General features: G+C 37.0%; 1 protein-coding gene across 2 annotated transcripts in view; it reads right to left on the bottom strand.

Annotated features, from left to right (window-relative positions):
* Positions 1-24,505, bottom strand: part of POLA1 (DNA polymerase alpha 1, catalytic subunit) — a 185,057-nt gene that overhangs the window by 105,186 nt on the left and 55,366 nt on the right. For both annotated transcript variants that reach the window (XM_033052547.1, XM_033052548.2), the window contains exons 27-32: positions 12,601-12,633; positions 11,222-11,314; positions 7,904-8,109; positions 6,562-6,694; positions 4,970-5,101; positions 1,868-2,042 (exon numbers count right to left, since the gene is read on the bottom strand). In XM_033052547.1, coding sequence (XP_032908438.1) covers positions 1,868-2,042; positions 4,970-5,101; positions 6,562-6,694; positions 7,904-8,109; positions 11,222-11,314; positions 12,601-12,633 — 772 coding nt within the window. The remainder of the gene's footprint in view (positions 1-1,867; positions 2,043-4,969; positions 5,102-6,561; positions 6,695-7,903; positions 8,110-11,221; positions 11,315-12,600; positions 12,634-24,505) is intronic.

Raw genomic sequence — 24,505 nt, 5'->3', positions numbered from 1 at the left:
AGGTGCTATCAAGTGGCAGAGTCCTTAAGATCTGGGTAGTTAATTTAGGTGTCTGAAGGGAGTCAGCCTATTTTAAAAATCTAACCTGTTGTGAGTAAGAGCTCTGAATTTGAGCTTAACTCTCTCTACAAGACTAACAATCTTTGCCAGATAAAATAAACTAGCTTCAGAAATCATTCCCGTCTTTTACCTAAGTGAAGCACAAGTTTGCTGCCTATTTTAAACCCCTTCAACCTAACCAACAGTGCTTGACCTTTTCAGTCAGGCATACCACACAGTCGACTTTGACATCAAGGGAAAGTTGGATACCAAGGCCTTGCCACATAATAAACAGGATGATTTGTGTGGTCAGCCTGCATGTATGGAACAGGGCTAACACCTCCTCAAAGCATGAGAGCTGTTGAGGACACATGGCAACATCAAATGCCTCCAAGAAACACCTCTGCTGACTCAGAAAAAGCAGAATTTCTGTCTTCAACCCCTTCTCAACAATTCAGAAATGGAGATGGAAAAAGTTCCATGTTAGAAGAACTGTCTTGAGACATTAAGATCCTTCATGGCTACCATCCCCCTTCCTGAGAAACAAGGCAGGACCTGTCTTGAACACGTTCTAAGTCCAGTCTCCAAGCTAATCAGCTGTTACTAAGGGAGCTACAGAGATGCAGCTACCCAAGTGAAGGGTCCTGAGGCAACCTGCTACCAGGTAGTTTTTAATTGGCCAAATCCTGGATCTTGGCCTCTTTTACCTAAACACGAAATGCTGATGACTAACTCTTCCTTTGAGTGTTCCCATATTCTGAACAAAGTAATTTCTGCAGGTCTGAACTTCCTGGAGACACGGGCATAGCACAAACAGATTATTAAACTGACACAGGGCAACTCTCTAAGAAGTTCTCCTAGAGAAAAGGCAGTCTTGTCTAGAATTTCATAGCCAGCAAAATTAAAAACCTTTTCATGTCCTTGAGCAACAGTTTTAAAAATAATGACCTACATGTGAGATACAAACCACAAAAATTTCTGTTTATCAAGTAGATCAGCCAAGTCTGTTGGTTAATCAGTTCTGGGGAGGAAACAACACCAAAAAGAATACACACACAGAGTAGAGTATTTTCAAGAAGAGACCCAACAAAACTGTTAACATATTTTCAACCTTTCAGTTTTTCTAGGTAAGAAGCCTAGGGAATAGAGAACAACAAGACAATCACAGTTGGGCAGAAAAGTCTCTAATTCTAATTATTAGACAAAAGAGCAATTCCCTGTTGCTCATTTGAATTAAAACTGTTGATTTCATGGATCACTAACATTAGTTAATTTTTTTTTGAGAGCACTTCTTGGTTTTGGGACCACTTAATTCCTTCATATGAAGCAGCTGAAACTATTACTAAGATTTTATGTTTCTATTATCCACTAAGTCAGTTCTAGCAATCAAGTCTTCACTTACATCAAAATTTGTATTCTTTCATTGTAATTATGACTGTTTTTTTCCTTGGGAAGATGCCAGAGATGCCAGTATTTGTGTCTGGAAATACATTCGTTCAGATGCAAACCCCAGAACTCCTTTAGTAACTTAAGAAAATCTCAAAGACATGCAATAGTACTGTCATCTCTGAAAAGCAGATTTTTGCAACTCTGAAAAGGGATTGTAAGATTAAATGCGTGTTAGTGATCACATTCTGAAAAAAACACTGTTCTGCACTACCATAAATACATTTAGAGTCCACACTGCTTTCTACAGGCTGTGTAACACAAGCTATTGTTCAATGTAAAAAGATTGATCTGGGGAAGCATTTCTGTTGAGAAACACACATTAAAACCTCTCACTTTGGATCTTGCAATTTTTCAAACAAACTGAATTTAGAATACTTACCTAACCATGTTGCAATAAGAACAGAATCAATTCCCTCTATGGGCTCACATATTCTAGCAACTACTGGATGTATTTGCTGTGACAGGTAGTACTGAGTATCAATTTTAAGATTTTCTTGCTTTTTTAACTGTTCTGGAGCATATGCTCGCTGGCTGGCACTGAGATCTGACCCATCCTAAGGAGACACATACAAAACAAAGTGTGAAAAAGTCTATACAAAGGATTATGCTTCAAATATTACTCATTATTTTAATGCAAAATTGTTACACACTCTTTTGGTTGATTTATTATGCATCCAGTACAAATCCAGCAGTAGTAAAAAAACTGCATTGCTGATGCTGGCATCAACCAGCAAGTTCAAGAATGCAAAACCAGCTTGTATTATTGCAGCCTACACGTGCAAATCAGTACGAGCAGACAGAGTAAACAGTCCCATCTGTCAATTCTGAAATGCACAATGAAAACACATTGTAACCATCAGCCCAGTTAAAAATACACAGAGGGCATGCATTTTGGATTCACTTTGTACTAAACCAGCATTATCATTTTGCACAACAAGCAAATTCTAAGTCGTGGACATCAAAACTGTATCTATTTTGCTAAGAAAGTTATATTTTTTAATTCTACAAAGAAACTAATAGAATGAATGGTCAGAGAAGGGATCATCCCTCATTGGCATATGAATAAATAACAGAGGCAACAGTGTTGATTTGAAAGAGGAAATTCTAAAATATTCAGAAATATTGAAAGAAACGTATGGTGACATATCAAGCCAGAGAAACACCACTTAGAGGTTAAAATATACATTACATTCTTCTCCAACTTCAAAGAGGAAGATAAGCAGAAAACAACTAAATTTAGGAAGGCAATAACTAAATTGATAACAATATACATGGAGGAATTAAGTACTAGATCTAAGAGGACCATACTCTTGGAAAATGTAACTCATTTAAATCTGTAGAATCGTAATCCCACTTCTCAATTGTACTAGGAAATTTCATTTTTAATCTATGTCAAAAATCTTAGACCAAAACTTAAAGCAGTATTTTAGCAAGATTCTGTAACAGACATGACCATTTTCAGGAATGGGGTAGGGTGCGGGGGGAAGTGTCACAACTGTTTTGGGTTTTTTTTTTGCTAAGTACAGTCTTTTTTGATTTTTTTCTCAGCAAAATAAAATTAATGCATTAATACATGACACCTTCATTTTTCATTTAAGATGAGCTACTGGTTTCAATAGGGTCAGCAACCATGGACTGAAAACCCATCACTAATAAAGACAGACTGCAAGCCATTGGTCCCTCCTACTCCTTTCAGACAACTTAGTATTCAGAACAAAATTAATTTAGGACTATTCAGCTCATCCAGCTGCTTTGCAAAAATAATTACAATGCAACTCCTTCAGCTCCCTTCTTTCAACAAGTATATTCTTCTCTTGCATTGTGCCGCTGCTCAGCCGCACCCGTGGCTCAGCTCTCAAAAGTCTTGGCAGCTTTGGGATGCCAGGCTAAAAACTCTCAATTAAGTCAAATACAGTATCTTTCAGTTTGAAAATAATGAAGGAGCTGAAATAGTCACATTGTCAAGCTGATCAGTTTGGCCTAAGAGATCCTTTGGTCCATCTAATTCAACCTAGGCTGTTTTATTTTAATTAGCAGAACCAAAGTAAAGTATATATTTGTAGAATAGTGATAAGCATTTATTTATAGGATAAACACCTGAAACCAGACAGTGGCTCAAATTTCCCTGTCTGTACATCAGAGGTACCACCAGATCCAATGATTATGAACTGAAGAGACACAGGTTGAGACTGGAAATAACAGGGACACTATTTAACCAACAACAACAAATAGCTTTGCATGAATGAAAGGTTCTTCACCACCCGAACTTTCTTCTGCTTAAAACGAAGTCCAGGCATTTTCTTTAAAGTAAGTTCTAGTTTCAAACATGAATGAATTCAGAGAGATTTTACCAGTCACTAAATGGAAATAGTTGTTGAGCTGATCACAATGTTCTATAAAATTACAGTAATTTCACGATAAGCCGCACTGAGTATAAGCCGCACTTCTGGGTGCCAGGAACTTTTCATTCTTTGTCCATACATAAGCGGCACCTGATTATAAGCTGTAAGTTACAATATAGAGTGTGATAAAAGGTATCTGTTCTATCACCATCTGTTGAGGGTGGGGGTAGTGATCCTTATCTCTATGAGATATTCTGCTAATGGGCCATCCATTGAAACCAGGCAGGACATTGTTCTTTATCTTTTCACAACCCATCCTTCCTCCAGCCAGTCATTTTCTGCTAATGGCCCATTGAGTCCCACTGTGGGACTGATAAAATTACTTCATTCCACTGGAAGTTGCTCCAGCCAGGGGAAAGGGCCCAACATTTCTTACCGAGATAAAACAGAGGTTTTGGGACACTAAGAGAGTCCCTTTCTCCACTGGACTCCAGAGAAAAACCGGATTTCTCCACATCACCACTGGACCTTTGGATGGAAACTGCACCTTCTACAGGAGCACTGCTCCAACTGAGCCACATCTGTCACTACAGGAGGATGCAGCCACCATTTAATGGGACTGCTACCACCACCCTGCCTGACGGGGTGTCAGGTTGTACTCTGACTGTGTCAGGGTTTGAGGTTTGTTCCTTTGTAGTACTGTATTTCTATTTTAATTTCCCTAGAAAAGAACTGTTATTCCTAATTCCCATATTTTTGCCTGAAAGTCCCTTGATTTCAAAATTATAATAATTTGGAGGGAGGGGGTTTACATTCTCCATTTCAAAGAGAAGTTCCTGCCTTTCTTAGCAGACACCTGTCCTCCAAACTAAAACAGCAACTTTTCGTTCTTTGTCCACATATAAGCCACACCTGATTATAAGCTGCACTTTGGGTTTGGACCAAAATTTTAGTCAAAATGGTGCAGCTTATAATTGTGAAATTACTGTAAATTTAGTACAGTAAACCAACTATTTAAAAATATAGGACTACCTCACCAGAAAGAAATGCTAAAACATTTTTCCAGGAGCTGAGCTGGTTTTCTTTGCCATATTTCAAAACAATACCTAGTATTTAGCTATAAAGAAAGACATTTTTACCTGACAAATGATATATGACACTGTGTCTCCTGCCTTCACCTTTCGGCCTCCATGGGAGTTTATCCACATGGCAACATGCACATGTGGCAAGGTTTTTTTGTCAGGATAATCCTGGGGATCTTTTGTCAATGTCTAAAATATCAAAGGGGAAAACAGAAACATAACTATGAGAAAAATCTGTTACTTCAGTGATGTGCAACTCAGAACTTTAAAAGACAAGATTACATAGCAGCTATCTTCATCCTTCTAACTATTCTCAAGTTCATCTGAAACACAAAGTAAGATTAAAAAAAACTGTAACAAACTTATTTGTCATATGCCCTTCAAATTTTATAAATGTTATTATTAATAAAACAAAAGGATGTTTTTACAATTACCATCTGAAAAATACATTAGCATTATGATCATAATGCAGTTGTTTTAAAATTAAACTAAAGATGACAATATTATGCAAAAGACAAAAGCAGAGCCAGAGATTTCCCTCTTACTCCTGTTTCATTAGTCATACAGTAAATCTGAATATTGTGTAGCTAAGTGTATCTAGCAAGTTCTGTAGCAAGAGGATACAACTAAATTTAAATATTTCAGTGTATCTCATACTACTGAGATTTCACAATGAAAATAAAATGCTACATTTAAACATTTACTATTATCCCAGTTCTTAGAAACAACTTATACATTTGACTTAATAGTTAAATACATTTTTTCTGAAGCAGTAGAACAAAGGAACTTCAGGAATTTAAAGTGAACATTCTGCTATATATATATATATATCTTTTACTGGGACACTAAGTGCTCCTAGAAGATTTGCATCAGAACATTTTTTTTTAAGTCAACCATAAAATTCAGTGATTCCTCTACACTCAGATGACAACAAATTTCTTAACTGATTAACACAGTCTTACAGACTAAACAGATGTCCACAAGAAAGAAATGGATCTCTTCTATTAGAAGCATAAGAGAGGCATGTACTACCCAATTCATTGGTGAAACACACCCCAAACAGGAAAGAGGAGTCTCTGAAGCTAAAAATACAGGTTTCATCATTGAGGATTCACCAAAAACAAAACAAAACAAAATGAAAACCTCAATGCTGCTACTAAAACTGCTGTAGAAAAAGCAGAGTATTTTACTTCTTGTCGCAGGAAAGTCTTGAATGAGGTCTCAAAATGACTATTAGCTTTGTTACATAGAGTTTTCTAGGGAAATATTATGAGAGTTTTCTAGAAAACAGAGTCTTTGATTCTTTTCCATTCCATTCTTCAGTTTATGCATTTCAAGCCTGAAATATAAAGCAACAGCTTAGGAGAAAACTTCTCCTGAAAGCGTCAGGTCATTTTCAAGGTGCAGAATGAGCGTGGTAAACAGCAGGATGGGACAAGACAAAGTTGCTACTCTGGAGCCTCCAGTCTCAGTAGAGCTTTTTTCCCTTCACATTGTAGGAACTTTGCAGCATGTCCTGAACTACTCAGCACCTAATAAAACTCCTGCTATTCTAAACCATAAGGATTAAAAATATTTTTGTCAGCAGTCAATATATTTAGGAACAGTAAAGCTTTTCTGAGACAGAAAAGAGTTGCAACATCACTTACCTTGTTTATTTCAAACTGATTTGCTGGGATCTGACCACTGACCACATTTTCTCCAATTTCTACAAGTCGTCTTTGAATATTTTCCACAATTATGTCTCGGGGTTGATCAGAAAGAATCTGACCAATTACATAGCTTCAAAAACAGTACAAAAATTAAGAAAAGCTTGGCACATGCAAAACCATTACAATAGACACAATCTTCTCTCCCCCCAGATTTTCTCTAGACATTAAAGAGCCTAAGGATGAAGTCTGATGAAAAATTTAACAGAAATTTGCCACTATCTTTTATGCTACATTTTATTTATTTACTTATTTTACTAAAAGCAAATTATCGCAAATAGTTCTAATGCTAAATAGTGATTTGGAATGGTTGAGCGCAACTTTCTATTTTCTGCTGCCATTTCATGTTTCCATTTATTATTCCATAGCAGGTACCTTAAGATGGGGGAGAAGAGAACATACCAAGTAAGCGAAGTCTTGCCTATTGCTGCAAAATGTGGTTGGAAGATGTGCCAGCTGCAGAAGAGTTAGTCACTAAAGAACACTCTCCAACATTTGTATAGCTTTAATTACTAATACATTCCTAACTTGGAAAAATTTGCTTCTATTATGATGCATCTTTTCTTAGAAAATGCAAGTCTTAAGAACAGTAAGCAAGTGAGTGGTGTATTTTTACAGATGTGAAAAGTATTCATTTTTGGATACATTTGGACCATGAGCTGTTTAAGTTTTCAAGAGGCATTATACAATGAGTCAGCACCCAGATGACCACCTCTCCACTCTAATTTTCTTTCTATAGTGCTAAATGTATTACTTCTACTGAATTAAAGCACTAAAATGCTCTGTGCAATGACAATTAATTAACAGTCAATCCAGTATCCATCATAATGAAGCATCAAAGGAATCTCATGGCAAAAGGAAAGAGAAGGAGTCTTGGGGAAAGGGATCACCTCCTCAGGCTGCACCCAGTGCACTTTCAGCATTTTTAGAGGGTGCTGAAAGCTTCTTTAACCATCTAGAAAATAAAACATCTGATCTAGAACCTACAACTCCAAATGCTGACAGCATTTACCATCTTCACCAGATTTCAGTTCTGGTTTATTAAATGTTATTTACAACACTGTGACAACTGAAAAGCACAGCTTCCACAGCAGATGCAAAACCAGATAGTGAAATTAGGAGACATTTGGACTTGCAGAAGGATAACTAGTTACCAATGCCAGAAGGTAACCTTCACCACCTCCTACAAAGATCAGCTAAGTCCTAACACCAAGTGAGTTACCAATCTGTGATCTTCAGGAAACACAGTGCCAAATGTTTAGGCCAGAACAAAGAAACTTACTTCCCAGTCTCTTTAGCAAGATCACACCAGTCTCTCCTGACGATATCCAGCCCTTTTAGTTCTTGTTTAGTTACGTATTTCCCATCTCCTGTTGGTTCCACAGTCAGAGCAGCGTATTTCTTCTTCTTTAACAACAGCAAGGACTTAAAAATTCCATCAATATCGATTTCCAACAATTTGTATAGCTTGTTCACTTCACTTTTGATCTGCAAATGCACCAACATTAAAAACAAATGCAACAACTTATCTATGGAAAAATTCAACTTCCATATCTAAACGCACTGTTCTTAAGTTTTAAAACAAGTTACATTACACACTGTGTATGTGCATACACATCTTAAGGACTGGTCAGATAACAGTAATTAATTACACACTAGTAACAATGAGCTTCTAAAATTAAGGTTTACCCATTGACTTTTCCAGTATCTACAGTTTGGTACCTCTAACTCCTCAACAAAATTAAGCAAGGCAGAGAAACATGGGATTGAAGTGACCTTGGAGATAACTGACTCCAGCTCGTTTTATTAGAATAGCTACTCCATCTAACCTCTCACATGAATAAGCAAACAAAGGATTTCACAGCAGGGATCTACTTACTAGGCAAAGACAAGAGATGGTCACTTAGACAGAAAATCCAAATAGCCTTACAGAAAAGCCATCTTGCTAAGGCAGCTTTCTTTCTTCCTACTCTCACCCTAAACCAGGGAGGGGAGAAGAACTGTGACTGTAGACCAGAGCTCTGTGTGTGCATGTTCAGGAAAAACAGGCAAGTCTCTTTTACCCTCCACAATATACCTACCTTTTCTACAGCCTGACTTCCTTGACAGGAAAAGGTGCTGTTTTTCTACACACACACACTGTGTTTTATCCATATACAAAAGCTTCAAATGGCACTGATACATTGTCTTAATATAGTACCAAGTATCTCTTACCTCTATTCTAAGGGTGCAACAGCTCAAAACACCATGAACCTTCAACAACAAACTTTGGTTCCCATACACATTTAACCACCTACTGGCTTGGCTAAAAGCTTCCCACTTGTATTTTTCTTTCTTCGTGTGTTTTCACTTTACGTTCTTCAAGAGTATTTGATTATCATTGTAACCAAAACCTTCCTTACAAACTTTCCATCTATGTATATATATATATATGTGTGTACTCAGTTCTTCTCACTTAGTTCTCTGTTTTTCCTATTGCAGGAATTACTATTACTTTGATATCCCCTGTACATTTTTAAAAGAAGGACATAATGAGGCAAAAACTATTTTGCTATGAGGTCCATATTTTCTTTCTTAAAACAGTCAAACAATTCCTCTGAACATTTTTCTACAATTTTAATTTTCAGTTTTTCTTTATTACGGCATACTAACCAAGTGCTCAAAACCCAGCAACAGTTCAGTACAGAAGGTACTGGCAAATCTGACTCACAAGGACACACAGAAAATGAGAAAAAAAACTTCTGCAACGTAATGACTTCGCAGAAAAAAGGGCATGGATATAAATAATGGAGGGTTAAGGGTGGGAGAGAACACACATATTAGATGGGGGAATTCAGAAAGTGCATGAGAGAGTTTTCTCCAATAAAAAACCAAAATTAATCTCTTGGAGGAATGCTTCACTGCTGAAGGCAACCCATAAATTCACACCTTACATCAGAACAGGGAAACACTCACTAACTGCCCTCACTGTAATTGTTTGCATTAAATCTGTGTGCCTTCAGTCTACATTAAAGCAAAAGTACAGTGAAAGCAATTTAAATATCCCTCACCTCTGAACATCGAACTTTGGGAATGAAATTGTAATGCAATGGAGCAGAGACAGTTCTTGAGAGTTCCTCACCAAAACAGAGAATTCTTTATCCTGATTATTTTAATATGAATTACTCAAAACAAGGAAATGTCAATGATCAAAGTGTTCACAAAAAAAAGCAACTGTCACTTTTTTGAGGAATAAACAAACAAACAAGAAACATGTGAAATGAGAGATATGAATCACATTTTTCTGCCACAGAAAGAATATTGGAAGGCACAATGTCTGCAATTTTGATGTTAGGTTTGATTGTGCTGGTTTACAGAGGTTAAGTTTATTCTCTTTTATAGTTCTTATATGTTGTACTTGATTTTAATCAAAACATATCTTTCTGTCCTTTTCTTTTAATTAAAAAAAAAAACCCACCTCAACTGATACATAATACAGAAGTACAATGTATTAAAAAAGCTTAAGATTTTACTCTCATTAAGCAGCTGACAAGTTCAAATACATACCTATTCTCTCAGAAAACCTGACTCTAATTCAGAAGTATTTAACCTATTATGCTTATCCTGACAGGTTTCATAAAAGTTATTATTATTTAACTATCCTCTGTAATGTCTAGCCACCAAATGGGAGCACAAGGACAAAAATTTAACCAGAATGAAACCACACAGACACAACTGGAGTAAGATTAAACTTTCTTATACACCATTGTATATACACTTGAAATTATATATAATCTTTTATGAGGCAAACAAAAAAGAAAGACTGCTTTCTACTATTCCAGCAGCCCTCCTGCTACTTAGTTATGACATCAAGATATTACCTCATTTTCTGCTCCTGAATGCATCTACTTCTCAATGTACCCACTTGTGTGAAGGTGGAAGTATTCTAATATACCCTGGAATCACTCTCTGCCTTAAAATTAAATTACTTTTGTTTAATACTATAGTGAATATGTCTATGCTTTCTTTAGGTTTTTTAGAGTTTCCATAACTCTTCTTTTCATCACAATTTCTTCCATTTTTCAAAAACAGCTTCTCTTAATATTTTCTTTAGAAAGTTCTGAAACATTTCTCACTTTTGTTCCACAATTTCAGAGAGCCACAAACTTCCACATCATCGATTGACAGCTCCTAATCAATCAGATCTCTTCTGTATCTAGTATATCATGGAAATTAATATTTGAATTTACCACTGGAAATATGATAACATATTGAGTGTCATACAAATTACATAACTAAACAAAACTAAACTGAGAGACATCTCTCGTGAAAAAAATAATCAGAACTGTCAGTCTTGTAATTGAAATTAATGTGGAGAAGTTGTACCTGACATTTTGGTTATATTGAGATAATCTCCTGCTACCTTAGGATTAGTAAAAAAGCTTGTTATGCAATGGAGCACTCTGAGATTTTGCCACTTTCATAGGTTCTATACATTGTGAAGTTCTTTCTCATGGTATATTCTCTGCTTGTGCCACGGAATCCTCTCTTAATACCATCTGCTCCACTCAGAGTAACAATACAGACCTAAGCAGGAAATCTGAAAAAAGAAGTTCTTTACCTTATTCCCCAGCTTGAAGACCTCATCCAAATTGGTGCTATTAGTGTTTATCATAATGGAATCTGTGTCTCCATAAATCACTTCAAGATTCATCTAAATGAAAAAAAATTGCTTTGAAAAACAAAAAAGAAACACTTCATCTTCTACAAGTCCCACATAGCTCTCAAGGTTCAAAAATATCATTATCTCTATACTATCCCTTAAACACTAAAATGTATACTAGCAAGAAAATGTAAAATAAATTTTTATTGAGAGCTCTGTACATTTCATTAAAACCTATCTGAATTTAAAGAGAATAAAGAAACTTCAGACATTGTAATGTTAAAAAGACCACTGTCCAGTTGCTGCTGGACAAATTCAGACAAAGTAGTCAGCCAAAGTATTGGAAAGGCAATATCACAGTCAGGTATCCCATCCCATTTGCAGCCATCACAATACTACTGGGGGGAAAAAAGAGAGAAAAAATACTTAGATTCTCTATTTCAAACCAATTTGTGAAAGCATTGGCTAGTGGATGACTACAACTGAGAAAACCACAGCACTGTCCAGATCTTTCATGGAATGTTCCTTTTGGATAAGGATCTAGCTGCTGTGACCCACAAGTTTTATCTTCCCAGGTTGAACTACTGCGCAATTACACCCAGAGGTGAACACAAACATTTACTGAACAACCCCTTCTCTTTGATTGACAACTCTGCCCCTCACATCACTTCTGATTCTCATTCTTGTAACTATTTAAATGCCCTGCTTGGAGAAGACTGTATTCAAACACCAGCCATACTTCCATAATACTCTGGATAATGAAGAAAATTCTAGACAAACTGAGGAACATAAAAAAAGCTTGAAGTGCATATGTAGGGCAGAGCAAGAAAAAAGGTGTAAAGAAAAATTGCCAACACCAGTATAAAAAAAAATTGGCAGATGGACCTAATTGTGTCATATTAATTTGGAAAAAAAAAAAGGAAACCTGACATTTGCAGTAGCAGAAAACCAACGCAGCTGTAAAAATTGCAACAGAGCTATGTCCATGTTAAACTCCACAGAGTCAAAAAACCACCCCGTGACAGACTTTAAAGGATGCCAAGAAATAAACCATAATAAACCACTAGAACACATGGTGTAACAGGTCTATGAGTAAACTCTAATTAGCACTGTTGCTAATTTGCTTGAAACAGTCCCACATAGGCTTCAAGCAGGGTCCAGATCATATCTGTGGTAGGAAAAGAAAAAAGCTATAATCCATCAGGAAGGATTACATTTGTATACCAGGCATCCTAAGAAGTGATTTCAGGTCTGTTTGGGTTACAGTTCTCCTAGAATAAAAAATTTCACCAGGTGTGCTCTTTAAGTGTTGTTGTTTAATGAATGCTCAGCATTACCTTCTGCACCATCTCCTTGGTATGCATCAAAATCTGAAATAAAAAAAATAATCAAAGATTAACGTATGATATAATTACAGGCTAACACATGCAAACATTTCCATTAGGTTGCTAACTCCAAATGCTCTCACCTTTCAAAACAAAGCAAACCACATCTCTCCTGGCAACACACAGCCACCTCAATACTCCTATTACATGAGTAAATTCTTGTTTGACCTCGTATTAATGCTATTATTAACTCCCCTAAAACAAGATTAAAACAAATCTCAAAATTGCATGTGCATGCACACATTCTACCTAAGGAAAAAAAGAACACTGAATCAAATGGCTTAAATACAACCTAATCAGCAAGTGCCAGAATTAAGTCTCTTTTAGTAATTTAGGTCAGTTGTCCTTCACATCCATCATCTTATCTCTTGATGTCATTGAATTTTTCCTGAAAAATCCTGCCTTATTCAGTCCAACCTGGATGGTGCCCACTTAACAAGACTTAGTCAAGAAGTTGATTACCCTTGTAAGGATGTCAAAATGGGTCATCAAAAAGCAAAGTCCTTGTGGAAACTAGAGTTGGGACAAGGAGCTGGGATAAAGACAGGATACAGATCTTGAATCAGTGGGTGTAACCAGGCTTGTTCCTCAACCAAGAATGCATCCCAAATTCCACAAGTGCTCTGAATAGCACCTCTCTGAACTTGAGAAACTTGTGAGTAGGCTCCTGCTTCCATCTCTAGTAGTGCTCAGCACAGCAGAGGGTGGGGAGAGCATCTCATCTCAAACCACAGGTGTAGCACAGAAAAGGGACAATCAAATGTGCTTAATGAAAAAAATGTGCAGTTGCTGCAGCAGGAAGAGTTTGGTGAATTCTACACAGCTGCATGAGAACCAACATCTGCTCCATTCCTTCAGCCACTTGGCCACAGTTCCACTGTACTGCCCATTTCCTTCTTATCAACATCCTGGTGCTCTGGCACACAGCTCCAGATTTCACTACCCTGGTTTCAGTCCTTTTCATTGCCACTCAGCACAAACCTCAGTTTTCTTCAGCTAATCCTGCTAGTCATATAGATCAATACTTTTCTTGAGGATTAATCTGAACCACATGTGACAGCACTGACAGATCAGAGTGTGTTAGGTGAACCCAAACAATCTGGAACGCTAGAGATAGTTAGGCAACACACTATCAACAGCTTATATCAAATTTAGTAACCAAGTCTCACTTTTACTATTTTTCACATATTAAATTGCAATACTCCTTGGTCACCTTTGCCAAAAGGTAGAATTAAGACTTGTAGTCAAGAAGCCTATGACAGAGAGCTGAGCAGTAGAAATCAGCAGGGATGAGGAAAGAAAAGGGACAAACAGGCAAGAGCTGCAATACAGTGGGAATAAGATCATATTCAGGGAAATCTCATTGCTTTCATAAGACCAAGCAGTCTATAATAATGAAGCCAAGAGTTTTGACTACTGTGATGCTGACTATGCTATCACAGCAAGGAATTCTGAAACAGGTGAAATCTCCACCTCTACACAACAGCACACAAACAGGATGACAGCACTGTCATTCCTTCAACACTAATGGCAAGTTTCTTCAGAATCACTACACAATCACAGTGCAAGTATGATGTTTTTTGCCAGCAATTATGCACTGAAAGCTGTATTCCCCTCAAGGTACTTAGGTTCAGTTCCAAACCATGATGTAACTTAGACACAGTTGAACTCATAACACATGTCCTTATCAAGGTTATTCCCCAAGCACACATAGACGTCCATGGGTTTACACTATCTGGGTCAAAACATGCAGTTGATTTAAAGACCATTCATTGGTGCTGCAAAGTAGGCACTCAGACAGTGTGATGCCTGAACTCTGCTGAAGTCCAAAACTGCAGAAACCTCAGCTGTCCTCAGTCTTCTTTACAGAACAGCAAAACTGCAGACTCCTGCCAGGCTGTGCCTGTCACTGGAATCAGACACACACAATTCCATTTTAATTGGAAGTTTAAAGAGAAGGTATTCCACTCCTATTCATCTCCTAGTGAGTGATTCAGACATTCGACCCAGCCACCTTTCTATGGAGTCTTGAAATTATTCTAAAGACATATCACTGGTACATGATATCAAATTTCATATAAAGTAGTCAAAATTCTAACATATTCACCACCCCACAATGCTTCCTCTCACTTATTAGCTAACTCCTACAAAGAAAGGTTATAGCTCTCCTTTAGTACTCCAAAAGCAAACTGGAGTCCCTGAAACAAAATTGAAAAATTACACCAAAATGAAGAGTTTATACTGAAAAGAAAGGAAGGCCTATCAGTTTTCCCTTGATAATCTCTGGCATTTTCTGCTCCACTCTCTGAAATAATTCTATTAATAATGAGAAAGATAACTTAAAAAAAAAAAAGGAATACCCCCTACTAAAAAAACTGTCTGGATGTGCAAAAACCATTTCTCATTTATCCCTGAGGACAGCAGTGGGTGTAAGTAATCACAACAAGAGGGTCACAGACAAGTTGGCTTCATCAAGTGACTGGCATATGCTAGTGCCATCCGTTCTGACAGGAGATCATTTCTAAGTGCCAACAGCTACAAAACAGAAGGTTATAAAGTATTGCTAAATTCATTAATAAGGCAGTCAGTAGTTATCTGATTTCACAGCAACACCTGCATATTTATCCTCTCATTACCAACTGGATGATGGAATTTTTTCAAGCACATTTCAAAAATCTGCCAATTTCAAGTGTAGAAAAAAAAATAAACTTTGTAGTTAATTTTTCCTTTAACAAAGTACAGCTGTTGAGAATAATTGTTCAAGATCTTACCCTGTAATGTCAACTGCAGCAGAACAAAGAGTATTTAATTAGCAAATCTATCCAGTAATTCAACACCTATTATATAAAATGCCTTCGTGATTTTATTCAGGATAATTTGCTAAGAGGGTTATTACTGACATTCAGATGAAATTTAAAATTCCTACGCAAGTCGAGTCATAATAGCAGTAATGATCCCCCCAATCAGGAGATACTGTGTCACACAAGGTTCTTTAGCAATGCAGCAGCCCATTTCCTGACTTCTTAATTCCTGGGCTCAGCTCAGTGAGAGCCCTTCATGCCAATATTTCAGTCAGCAATACATCCTTAATGGGACTCTATTAAAATACCTAGAATAAAAGTGACTTTTTTTTTTTTTGTTAAAGAGAATGACAGCTCTGCTATCATATCAGTCCTGAGGAGTTTCTCAGAAATGCACAGCAGAGGAAGGGAGGTGGGAAGACAGAAGAAACAAGGAAGAGAAAAGGAAAAATGGTACTGGGAAGTTTCCTTTTGCAAATAATACTGCACTGCTTACAAGAGCGGGATTGTCTTTTATTCCAAGTAGGAAGAATTAATTGCCTGGCAACCCATCTGTACAGCCATGCCCCCTCCCCACAGCAAACATCTAAACTTCTAAAAACCTGTGAACTTCTCAGTACAGTGAACACCTGTGAGACTCTTCACTTTTGTTTTTTTGCAAAAACAAGACTAGCAAGACACATCTCACCCATGAACTGCAAGTCAATATAAGCTTAAAGATTGTAATTGCAGACAAGCCCTCATCAAACTGCAAAACTCCTGTACTAATCCTACCCCAACTAATTACTTAATTAAATGAGGTTGTGATTTAAGACAAGGAATGATTAAAAATAAATAAACATACAAATAACAGCTTTACTATTATTTATTAAATCAAGTATTTTTAAAGATTCCTTATTTAAAAACCTCTGAAGTGTACCTTCTGATGAGAGGATGCTTCTGTGGACACAAACTAAGATCCACGAGTCAAAAGCCAATGAGACAGGATACAAAACTAATCTGCTGATGCAAAGATTGCTCCTGTAAACACACATTTTCTGTTGCATCCTGGGGGTCACAGACATGAAGGAACAGAAGGGGAGACTTAAGAGCAGACTGAAAAGCATGAGCAAAATCATTACAAAAACACTGTACCAGAGAAGCATACACCAAAAAACCCAAACTCAACCCACACCACTCCCTGTGCATTCACTCTCCACAAGGTAAAAAAACAAGCAGCCTTAAGGTTCTGTAAAAAACTATTTTTGAAAACTATCGTAGTTATCTAGAGTAGACCTAATATATTTTTCCACCTCATTTATTTAACTTCTGCAATTATATAGCAAGAAAATAATTCTGTCACCTGCTTTAGTAATTCATATTAGCTACTCCTTCCCATGGGACAGAGGAATAAATGAGCCAGAAAAACTGTTCCAGTAACACCACTCACTAATTTAAGTATTTCTGATCCTCTGTATTTCTGTAACCGATCCATTAGTTTTGCTAGGATTTTGTCTGAAGTAGTTTAGCATTGATAAACTACAGTCACAGGATGCTGTAAAAATATTTTATTAAGGAGGATTTTCAGGAAAGGTTTCTATTGCTGGACAAAAAGGCACATATGCCCTAAGTATAAGTGAAACAAAGATGGAGGCCTTGTTTCCACAGAGAATGAAAAAAATCACAATTCAGTCTTTTTATCAGACAATGGACTTGATTTAGAAACGTTTGAATGATCAGATTCAAGTAGTTAATAAGTTTGTTTGTTTCAAAGAGCTTTTACTGAATATTTGCTGTACTTAGACAATACATTCAAAGTTACATTTCTCCAAAATGTACACTCTTATGAAACATTAACAGTATGAGAAATACACCCCAAACTGCAAAAGTTTTCTCTTCTATGTTGTTTTAGTTATGTTTTCGTTCAGAAATGATGAAATTAACTGTTCACACTCCACCCATGACACACAACTTTCATAGTTTCTGTATATAACAGCAGTACTAGATGGAGCACCAAAACCTAGGGGCTGAAGCAGTGTACACAAAGATCCAGTAACATATCTTTGCATGCCCAAAAAGATAGAATCTTTTGCCTCACAAATAACAGAAGACATACAAAAAAGGTAGCAACAGAAATGTGCTTGAACAAAAAAATTATGTGTACCTTTGTCACATTTTGACAAGAAATGCAAAGATGATAGAAAAACACAGATGATTATGTGAATCAAATTAACATTTGTGCCAAAAACAATTATATCCTTAAAATTCTACTGCAGTTCTATTTCAAGTATTTGTGGTGAGTTTTGCTGAAGAGAATGGGAGAACCAGAACCGTTTTCTTACTAAGTTTTGAAACTATTATTTTTCTATACAATATATTACAAATCATCCCATACTAAAGCAATTTTTGCCTCTTTTGGAAAGGGTTATTTTGGTATTTCAATGAAAGAAAAAATAATGAAACATACTCTTCAAAGCTGAACAAAATTAAAACAATAACAAGCAACCAACAAAAAACCCAAACAAAAAAACCCCACATACACACAAAAACTTCTGCATTGGAAATTATTTTATAGTCTAGGAAACAGAGAAAGGGAGTGCTCAACAATGAAATGGAACACTTGAGTGCATAGAAGGTAACTGATCTGCTCTGACCCACTTCCCAGAAGTGTTCTGTGTTCCCAGAAGCAGCAGGAATACAATGTCCATGTGATAGCTAGCTGTGAAAAATGTTGGTACAGCCGGGGCATCTCCTAACCCTCCAGAGAAACCAAACCCAGGGACAGTTCCTAGAGAAGCACCAGGGCTCACAGCACACCCATGGGGTTATTTTCTTTCTAACTCAAAACTGAGCACCCAAAACAAATGAAGGAACAGGGATCCTGCTTCACTTCAGAAATAAGATCAACAGCTGTGGTACTCAAATCCTGGCTCATTCACTTTTATGATTCTTTTTTTATTCCAAAGCATTAAATAAATTTGGGCTTGACGAACATTTTGTACTAAACTGATAAGATGCAAAGGTAGTTTTGCCTACAAAGATGACTGCAACTGTATCAAAAGCTAACTGTATCATAACCCACAATAAAGCCACTTCTAATTCAGAAAGAATATGACAAGCATCATTTACTATTTCATAATAAAACCAAAATGTGTTAAGTTATTCAATATTTAAATTAATACAGACAAGTATGTTCTGCATAGAGAAAACAACAGCATTTGTTTCAGTGGAATGAACAAACATTTAGACACGAAAGCTTTACTTTGCTTTGTTTCCCAAATTGAACAGGTTTAATACATTCAGCAAAATATAATCAGTCTTTCACTAGAAAAAAAAGATGACAAGAACAATAATTGAAATTAATTACTAATAAACAAATGTTTCCTTTTTAGTCAGACAAGTTAGAATCCAGTGCATGTTTAAAACCAAAGCACAGAAAGTTTCTTCTCAATAACAGCAAAATCTATTCCAGAGCAGGGAATAATAACCATACCATACTTCACATCAGGTTTAAAACTACAGTGTTAAAAGTCATCTTTCAAATATATGAGCATGTCTCTCAATCCTGAAATAACAGAAATGGAAGTACTGTCCCATCTCCAAGAAAAGTTAATCTTGTAGCCATATAACTAGAAGCCCTGGAGAAATCAGGGAATATGTATCAGAATCAGTAGAGAAGACAGTTTTTCGAAAACATCAAGTATGTCTATAAAGCTGAAAAAGAAGTAAAACTAATATTCCAAAGAGTAAACATTTTTTAAGCAGTAGATAAACACAGTGCACTATCTGAGATGATGACAAACTCCCTGAGAATCAAATCTTCCTCTCTTTAGTTTTTGGCATTTTTTTTAAATAAAAAGAAAAAACTGGAATTAAAACTTTTCTAAGGTTCTCCTTAGTCAAGTAATAACCACAGCTTGTGTGCTTGGAGAAAAAAGAAAGGCCTGGGAGAAAACAAGCAAGTGCTAAAGAGAAAAACAGATGTAGAACACACTTGCACTACCTGGTGAATATTCTTAAGAGAAAAAGGTCTTCTACTGAACAATACAGCCTTTTTCTTCAAGAACCATGGGCATTTTTCGATAGCTACACTAAACAAGGCAATCTCTGACTAGATAGAGGTAATATCCACTGAAAACAATACTGATATTTTATAGGAGATAAGAGGACATGGTAGTCTTGGTAATGATTAGATTGTGTGTGGATGTTGTGTCCATCAAAAAATCTTTTTCAGTGGTTTGAACTGCTTTAAAACTGTTCTTTCATTATGACTAAGTGATTGTCTATCAAAGCAACATTTATGCAAATTCAGAAAAGTATTTTAGCCTCTAATTAGCCTCCAAAGAAAGTTCTCTTACCTAATTTCTTAAATGTCATGCAGGATTTTCATAAAGCATATAATTTTGTTTCATTAAATTAGATATATTTAGACAACACGACAGGTGTTTTTATCAAGTTAAACAATACTTATTCATCCTCCATGGTTGCAGGTGGTGTTGGCACCAAGAATTGCTTGGGCAAGGAAGGATCCATTTGCCTAAATGGGGCAAAATTATCCATGCTAACAGGCTTGCCAGGCTTGAACCAGCACCGAGAGGGGCAGGAGTGCATGTCCATGCTGGCAAGCAAAGGGTAGGAGATGTGAGCAGGAAGGACCATGTAACCAACAGCAAGGGGGCCTCCACAAGCATATCCATGGGAGTAAGGGATTGCCTCCAGCACAGCATTACAAAGGCACTGCACTTTCTAGATCATCTCTCTGCTCTGAAGAAAAGGACCATTCTGGAAGACTTCAAAATGATCTGTTTCAGATCTGACAGACTGTGAGCCTCAATGACTAAGCAAGAAGTTCCTGTACTTCCCAACTATACTGGAATATTCAAGTTCCACCAAAGCTACTCAAATGCAAAAGATGAGAGATCAACTATATATGAATGCCTAGGGGGTTCACAACTGCGCTTAAAAAAACCCAGCTCGGTTTTAATTTTTCATTTACCCTCAGAGTAATAATAAAAATAATTATGATATGTTTCCACAATGTGTTACTTATGTAGGCTATTTTACAAATGCTTATGGAGTTTCCTCCTCTCTGCTGTTAGCTTGGAACACCACTCCCTGACACTCTGCCTTATATTGCATTTAAATCTTCAGTCCCACAAACCTGTCTTGTTGGGACACTTCCTCCAAGCCTTCAGACATAGCTCTGTGTGCCGATTTCTCATCTCTTTATCCAAGGGGTAAAAGCCAGGGACAAAAGTCTCATGAGGAGTCACTGAGGGCCCCTGCTCTGTTCAGCCTGGAGGAGACTGAGGGCAGACCTGACTGCAGCTACAACATCCTTGTGAGGGGCAGAGGAGGGACAGACTCTGATCTCTGCTCGCTGTGACCAGCGACAGAGCCGGGGGGAATGGCCTCAAGTGTGTCAGGGGAGGTTCAGGTTGGACATCAGGAAAATGTTTTCCACCCAGAGGGTGTTTGGGCACTGGAACAGGGAAGTGGTCACAGCATCAGCCTGACAGAGCTCAAGAAGTGTTTGACAATGCTCTCAGGCACAGGGTGTGATTCTTGGGGTGTCCTGCTCAGGGCCGCAAGTGGGACTTGATGATCCCAAAGGGTCCCTTCCAACTCAGCACATTCTGGGATTCTGTGAAACAGCTCCAGCTCTACACGGCACGCTTAACATTTCCTGCTGCAGGCAGGACCTAGTGATTGCTCCAAAGATTTGAAAATACAATGAGGAACATGCATGGTTAATGGCATGGAGTCTCATAGTTCTGATTTGTTTAGTGTAACTCCTTTGCAGCACTTGACGAAGCTGGATTGGATACAGATGGAAAGAGCTCCTGACAGTCTGTCAGAGTCAGACAGTCTTTCTAGATTATCTCTTAAAAATCAGCTTCCTGTATTCCCCAGATACGTCTGACAAGAAAACTAACAACGAACCAAAGCCAAGACAGAAGCTCCTCAGGACATGATAGACTCTTCCAGAACAAAGCAAGCATTTACAAACCATGTCAGAAATAATATCTACTAGCCCACCAAATGATTGTATAATGTAGAAATCACATTTTTTTTAAAAAGGCTCATTTAAGCTTTTTAACTATTTTTAAACTACAAAAGAAAATTACAAGTTAATCCTAAATTGCTTGTTAAATAGGGCTTGCAACTCTAAGTCAGGAACAGGGACTGCAGGGTGGGTTGAGGCAACTTCACCTTCCAGATTTTTCCTGCAAGGATATACAGGAGTAAAAGGGTCCATGTCATTTGAAGCTATTGCCTATCCACAGACATTCACCACACCACATATATCATAATCACCTAAGATCTAAGGATGGAACCATATTTGATGTCAGAGAGCTCCTGCAGAAACAGAAATATGTTCCATGACACAATTGTGGGAGTACTCCAATTGAGGAAAGATGAGCTTCATGTAAAAGCAAATTCCTGAAAGGGACAACCTTATTATCAGCCTTTAGGTAGTCAGCAGTTAATAGTCATTTGGTCAACTACCTACAACTGTAGTATAGGGCATCTTTAATACCATTTGTAGTCTGTCTCATAACCCAGGACACTCATACTGTTTTTAAAAAAGGAACAAGGTTAGTGGCTTTTCAAGGCATACAGTTAAATTTTTCTATGAACTTATGCAAAGAAATTACAATTTCAGAAGTTTCTTTTATGCATTAGTCTGTTGTTAAGCACTCCACGTACAGCCCACCCATTTCAGTATTTAGAGGTTTGAAATGAACAGCAGTATGGTTTCATTACTAATGAAGCCAAGTTGCTAAGCTGTCATTGTACAATCCCACGGGACATGGATTTGTTTGTTACTCGTAAAGAATATGGAAATTTGAAGACTAAGAAAACAGACAAATGTATTTAACCTTTCAGCATGACCCTCTAGGAATCCAATCCAAATACTGACTTTTAGCCACATAACAGATTAAAGTAGTGGAGTTTTACCACTCATTCAATCCACATAAATCACATAAAAAGATACTGCTCAACAGGAATACATTTCTATTCTAATGATGGAAAAACCTTAATTACAAATGCAACTTAAGCATGCTACCTCCATAAATCCATTACTACAAGAGAGGCATGCTGATTATTTTTTAAATCTTTAATTTGTCATTTAGACCTACTGTTATCTCATTTGTAAAGAATTCAAAATGCATTTGCACAAAACTAGATTTCTAAAACATTAACAATGTTTATAAATGTCTCACTTATTTCCCTACAATTTGACAGGATTGATTTCGTGCTACATACTTCAACTCAATCAATCTTCAACTTTAGAAATTTTCATTTAAATTCTTCATCCCACAAATTCTCTTAAAAGAAAGAACATCACAACCTAAAGGTTTTGTTTAATCTAAAAACATAGCTAATAAGCTTTCCTACTACTTATTACAGGAGTTTGAATTGTTAATAAAAAGCTCAGCTTTCACTCATATGCCAAGGAAACCTTCTTTCAAAGCTCTCTCTTGCTCTCACTTTTCAGTTAAAGTAGAAGGCACCAGCACTGATTAACATTATTGTCACACCAGTCATTCAATATCCTCATTAGAATTATATCTGAAACGAGACCTGCAGGGCCCTGAGCTTTAGTGCCAACATAATAATCCAAACACAGGCACTGGTGGACAGTGGCTTGATTTCATCCACTGCTATTACAGATACAAATGTTGCTAAGCTCCTTTTTAATGCCCTTAGATAACTGCATGTGCTTGAAACAACAAACAAACCAACCAAGCCCAAAACAGAAGCAAATACAGGGATATGCTGTAGGAATAAAAATCCCTGAAAAAATTTGCTGGTATTTTAAGGCCTGGTTTGAATTAGGAAAAAAAAAATAGACTTAATCACAAAACCACAGACTGGCTGAGGTTGGAAGGGACCCCTGGAGGTCATCTGGTCCAGTTGCCCAGCTCAGGAAGGGCCACACCTAGAGCTGGATTGTCCAGGGCCATGTCCAGACACCTTTAAGTATCTCCAGTGATGGAGACCCCATACATTCTCTGGGTGAGCTGTGACAGGTCTCAGCCACCCTCACAGTAAAAAAGTATTTCCTGATCTTCAGGTGGACCTTCCTATGTGCCTCAGTAAACAAAGAAAACCAAACCAGCCAAACACAAAAAAATCTATTATTAAAATGACAGAAATGTCATGAAAAAAAGCCCACACATGCTCCCTTGAGAGGGTTGAAGAATATTGAGTGCCGATTTAAAAAAAGGAGAAAAAAAAAAAAAGAAATACCGAACTTTTTATATATTAAAAATACATTAACTCTCCCGGGTTAAAAAAAACCCAAAAAACAACAAAACACACCAGCCCATCGATCTCCATGACAATGAAGAGATATTGCTGCTTTCTTAAACAGGTAACACTGATTTTGATAAGTCTTGATAAGCTGTGAAACAAGAGACTTGGAAGCATTTTCCCAGGAAAAGCACATGAAAGATGGCTGATAGGAGACACCTGTTCTCTTCTGCAGGCCATGTTCTTTTCTGAGACACAGACCCCAGTGCTACCTTATGTTTACAAACCTGAACATTTATTTTGACCCCACGTATACATACAATTATAGGAACATATTTATCATCCAAAGTCAAGAATCAACCACAATTTGACCGAGATTAATGAAAATCTTACCCTAAAATATGATCCAGAATGGACTTCATTGCATCCTTCTCAGGTTTATAACCTTATGATATTGGCATCCACCATCTTAAAAGGCTGACAGTTCTTTCCTTGGCCATCACTGTACAGTTGTTCAGATTAATTCCATTTATTTATAATGGATCAACTGTCCCATTCACCTGAACTGCTGTGATTCTTTTTCTGTTTAAGTTCTGCCTTCTCATGAGCACTTGCTCTCATACAATCCATCATATAAGAAACTGTCAAAAAGCTGAAATATGGCAAATTCAAAGTATTTGAATATTTATTTGATTAAAGTATAGAAGATTATCCTTATTTGGTTAAAGTACAGAAGATTATCCAGTAGAAGAGAAAGGTAATTAACATCTAATTTTGAAGCTTTTCAAATGAGCCTCATCCCAACCACAGTAAGA

This window comes from Catharus ustulatus, chromosome 2 (genome assembly GCF_009819885.2).
Source record: "Catharus ustulatus isolate bCatUst1 chromosome 2, bCatUst1.pri.v2, whole genome shotgun sequence".
NCBI lineage: Eukaryota > Metazoa > Chordata > Aves > Passeriformes > Turdidae > Catharus > Catharus ustulatus.
Note: the sequence above shows the minus strand (reverse complement) of the source record. Positions and strands in the feature narration are given on the sequence as shown.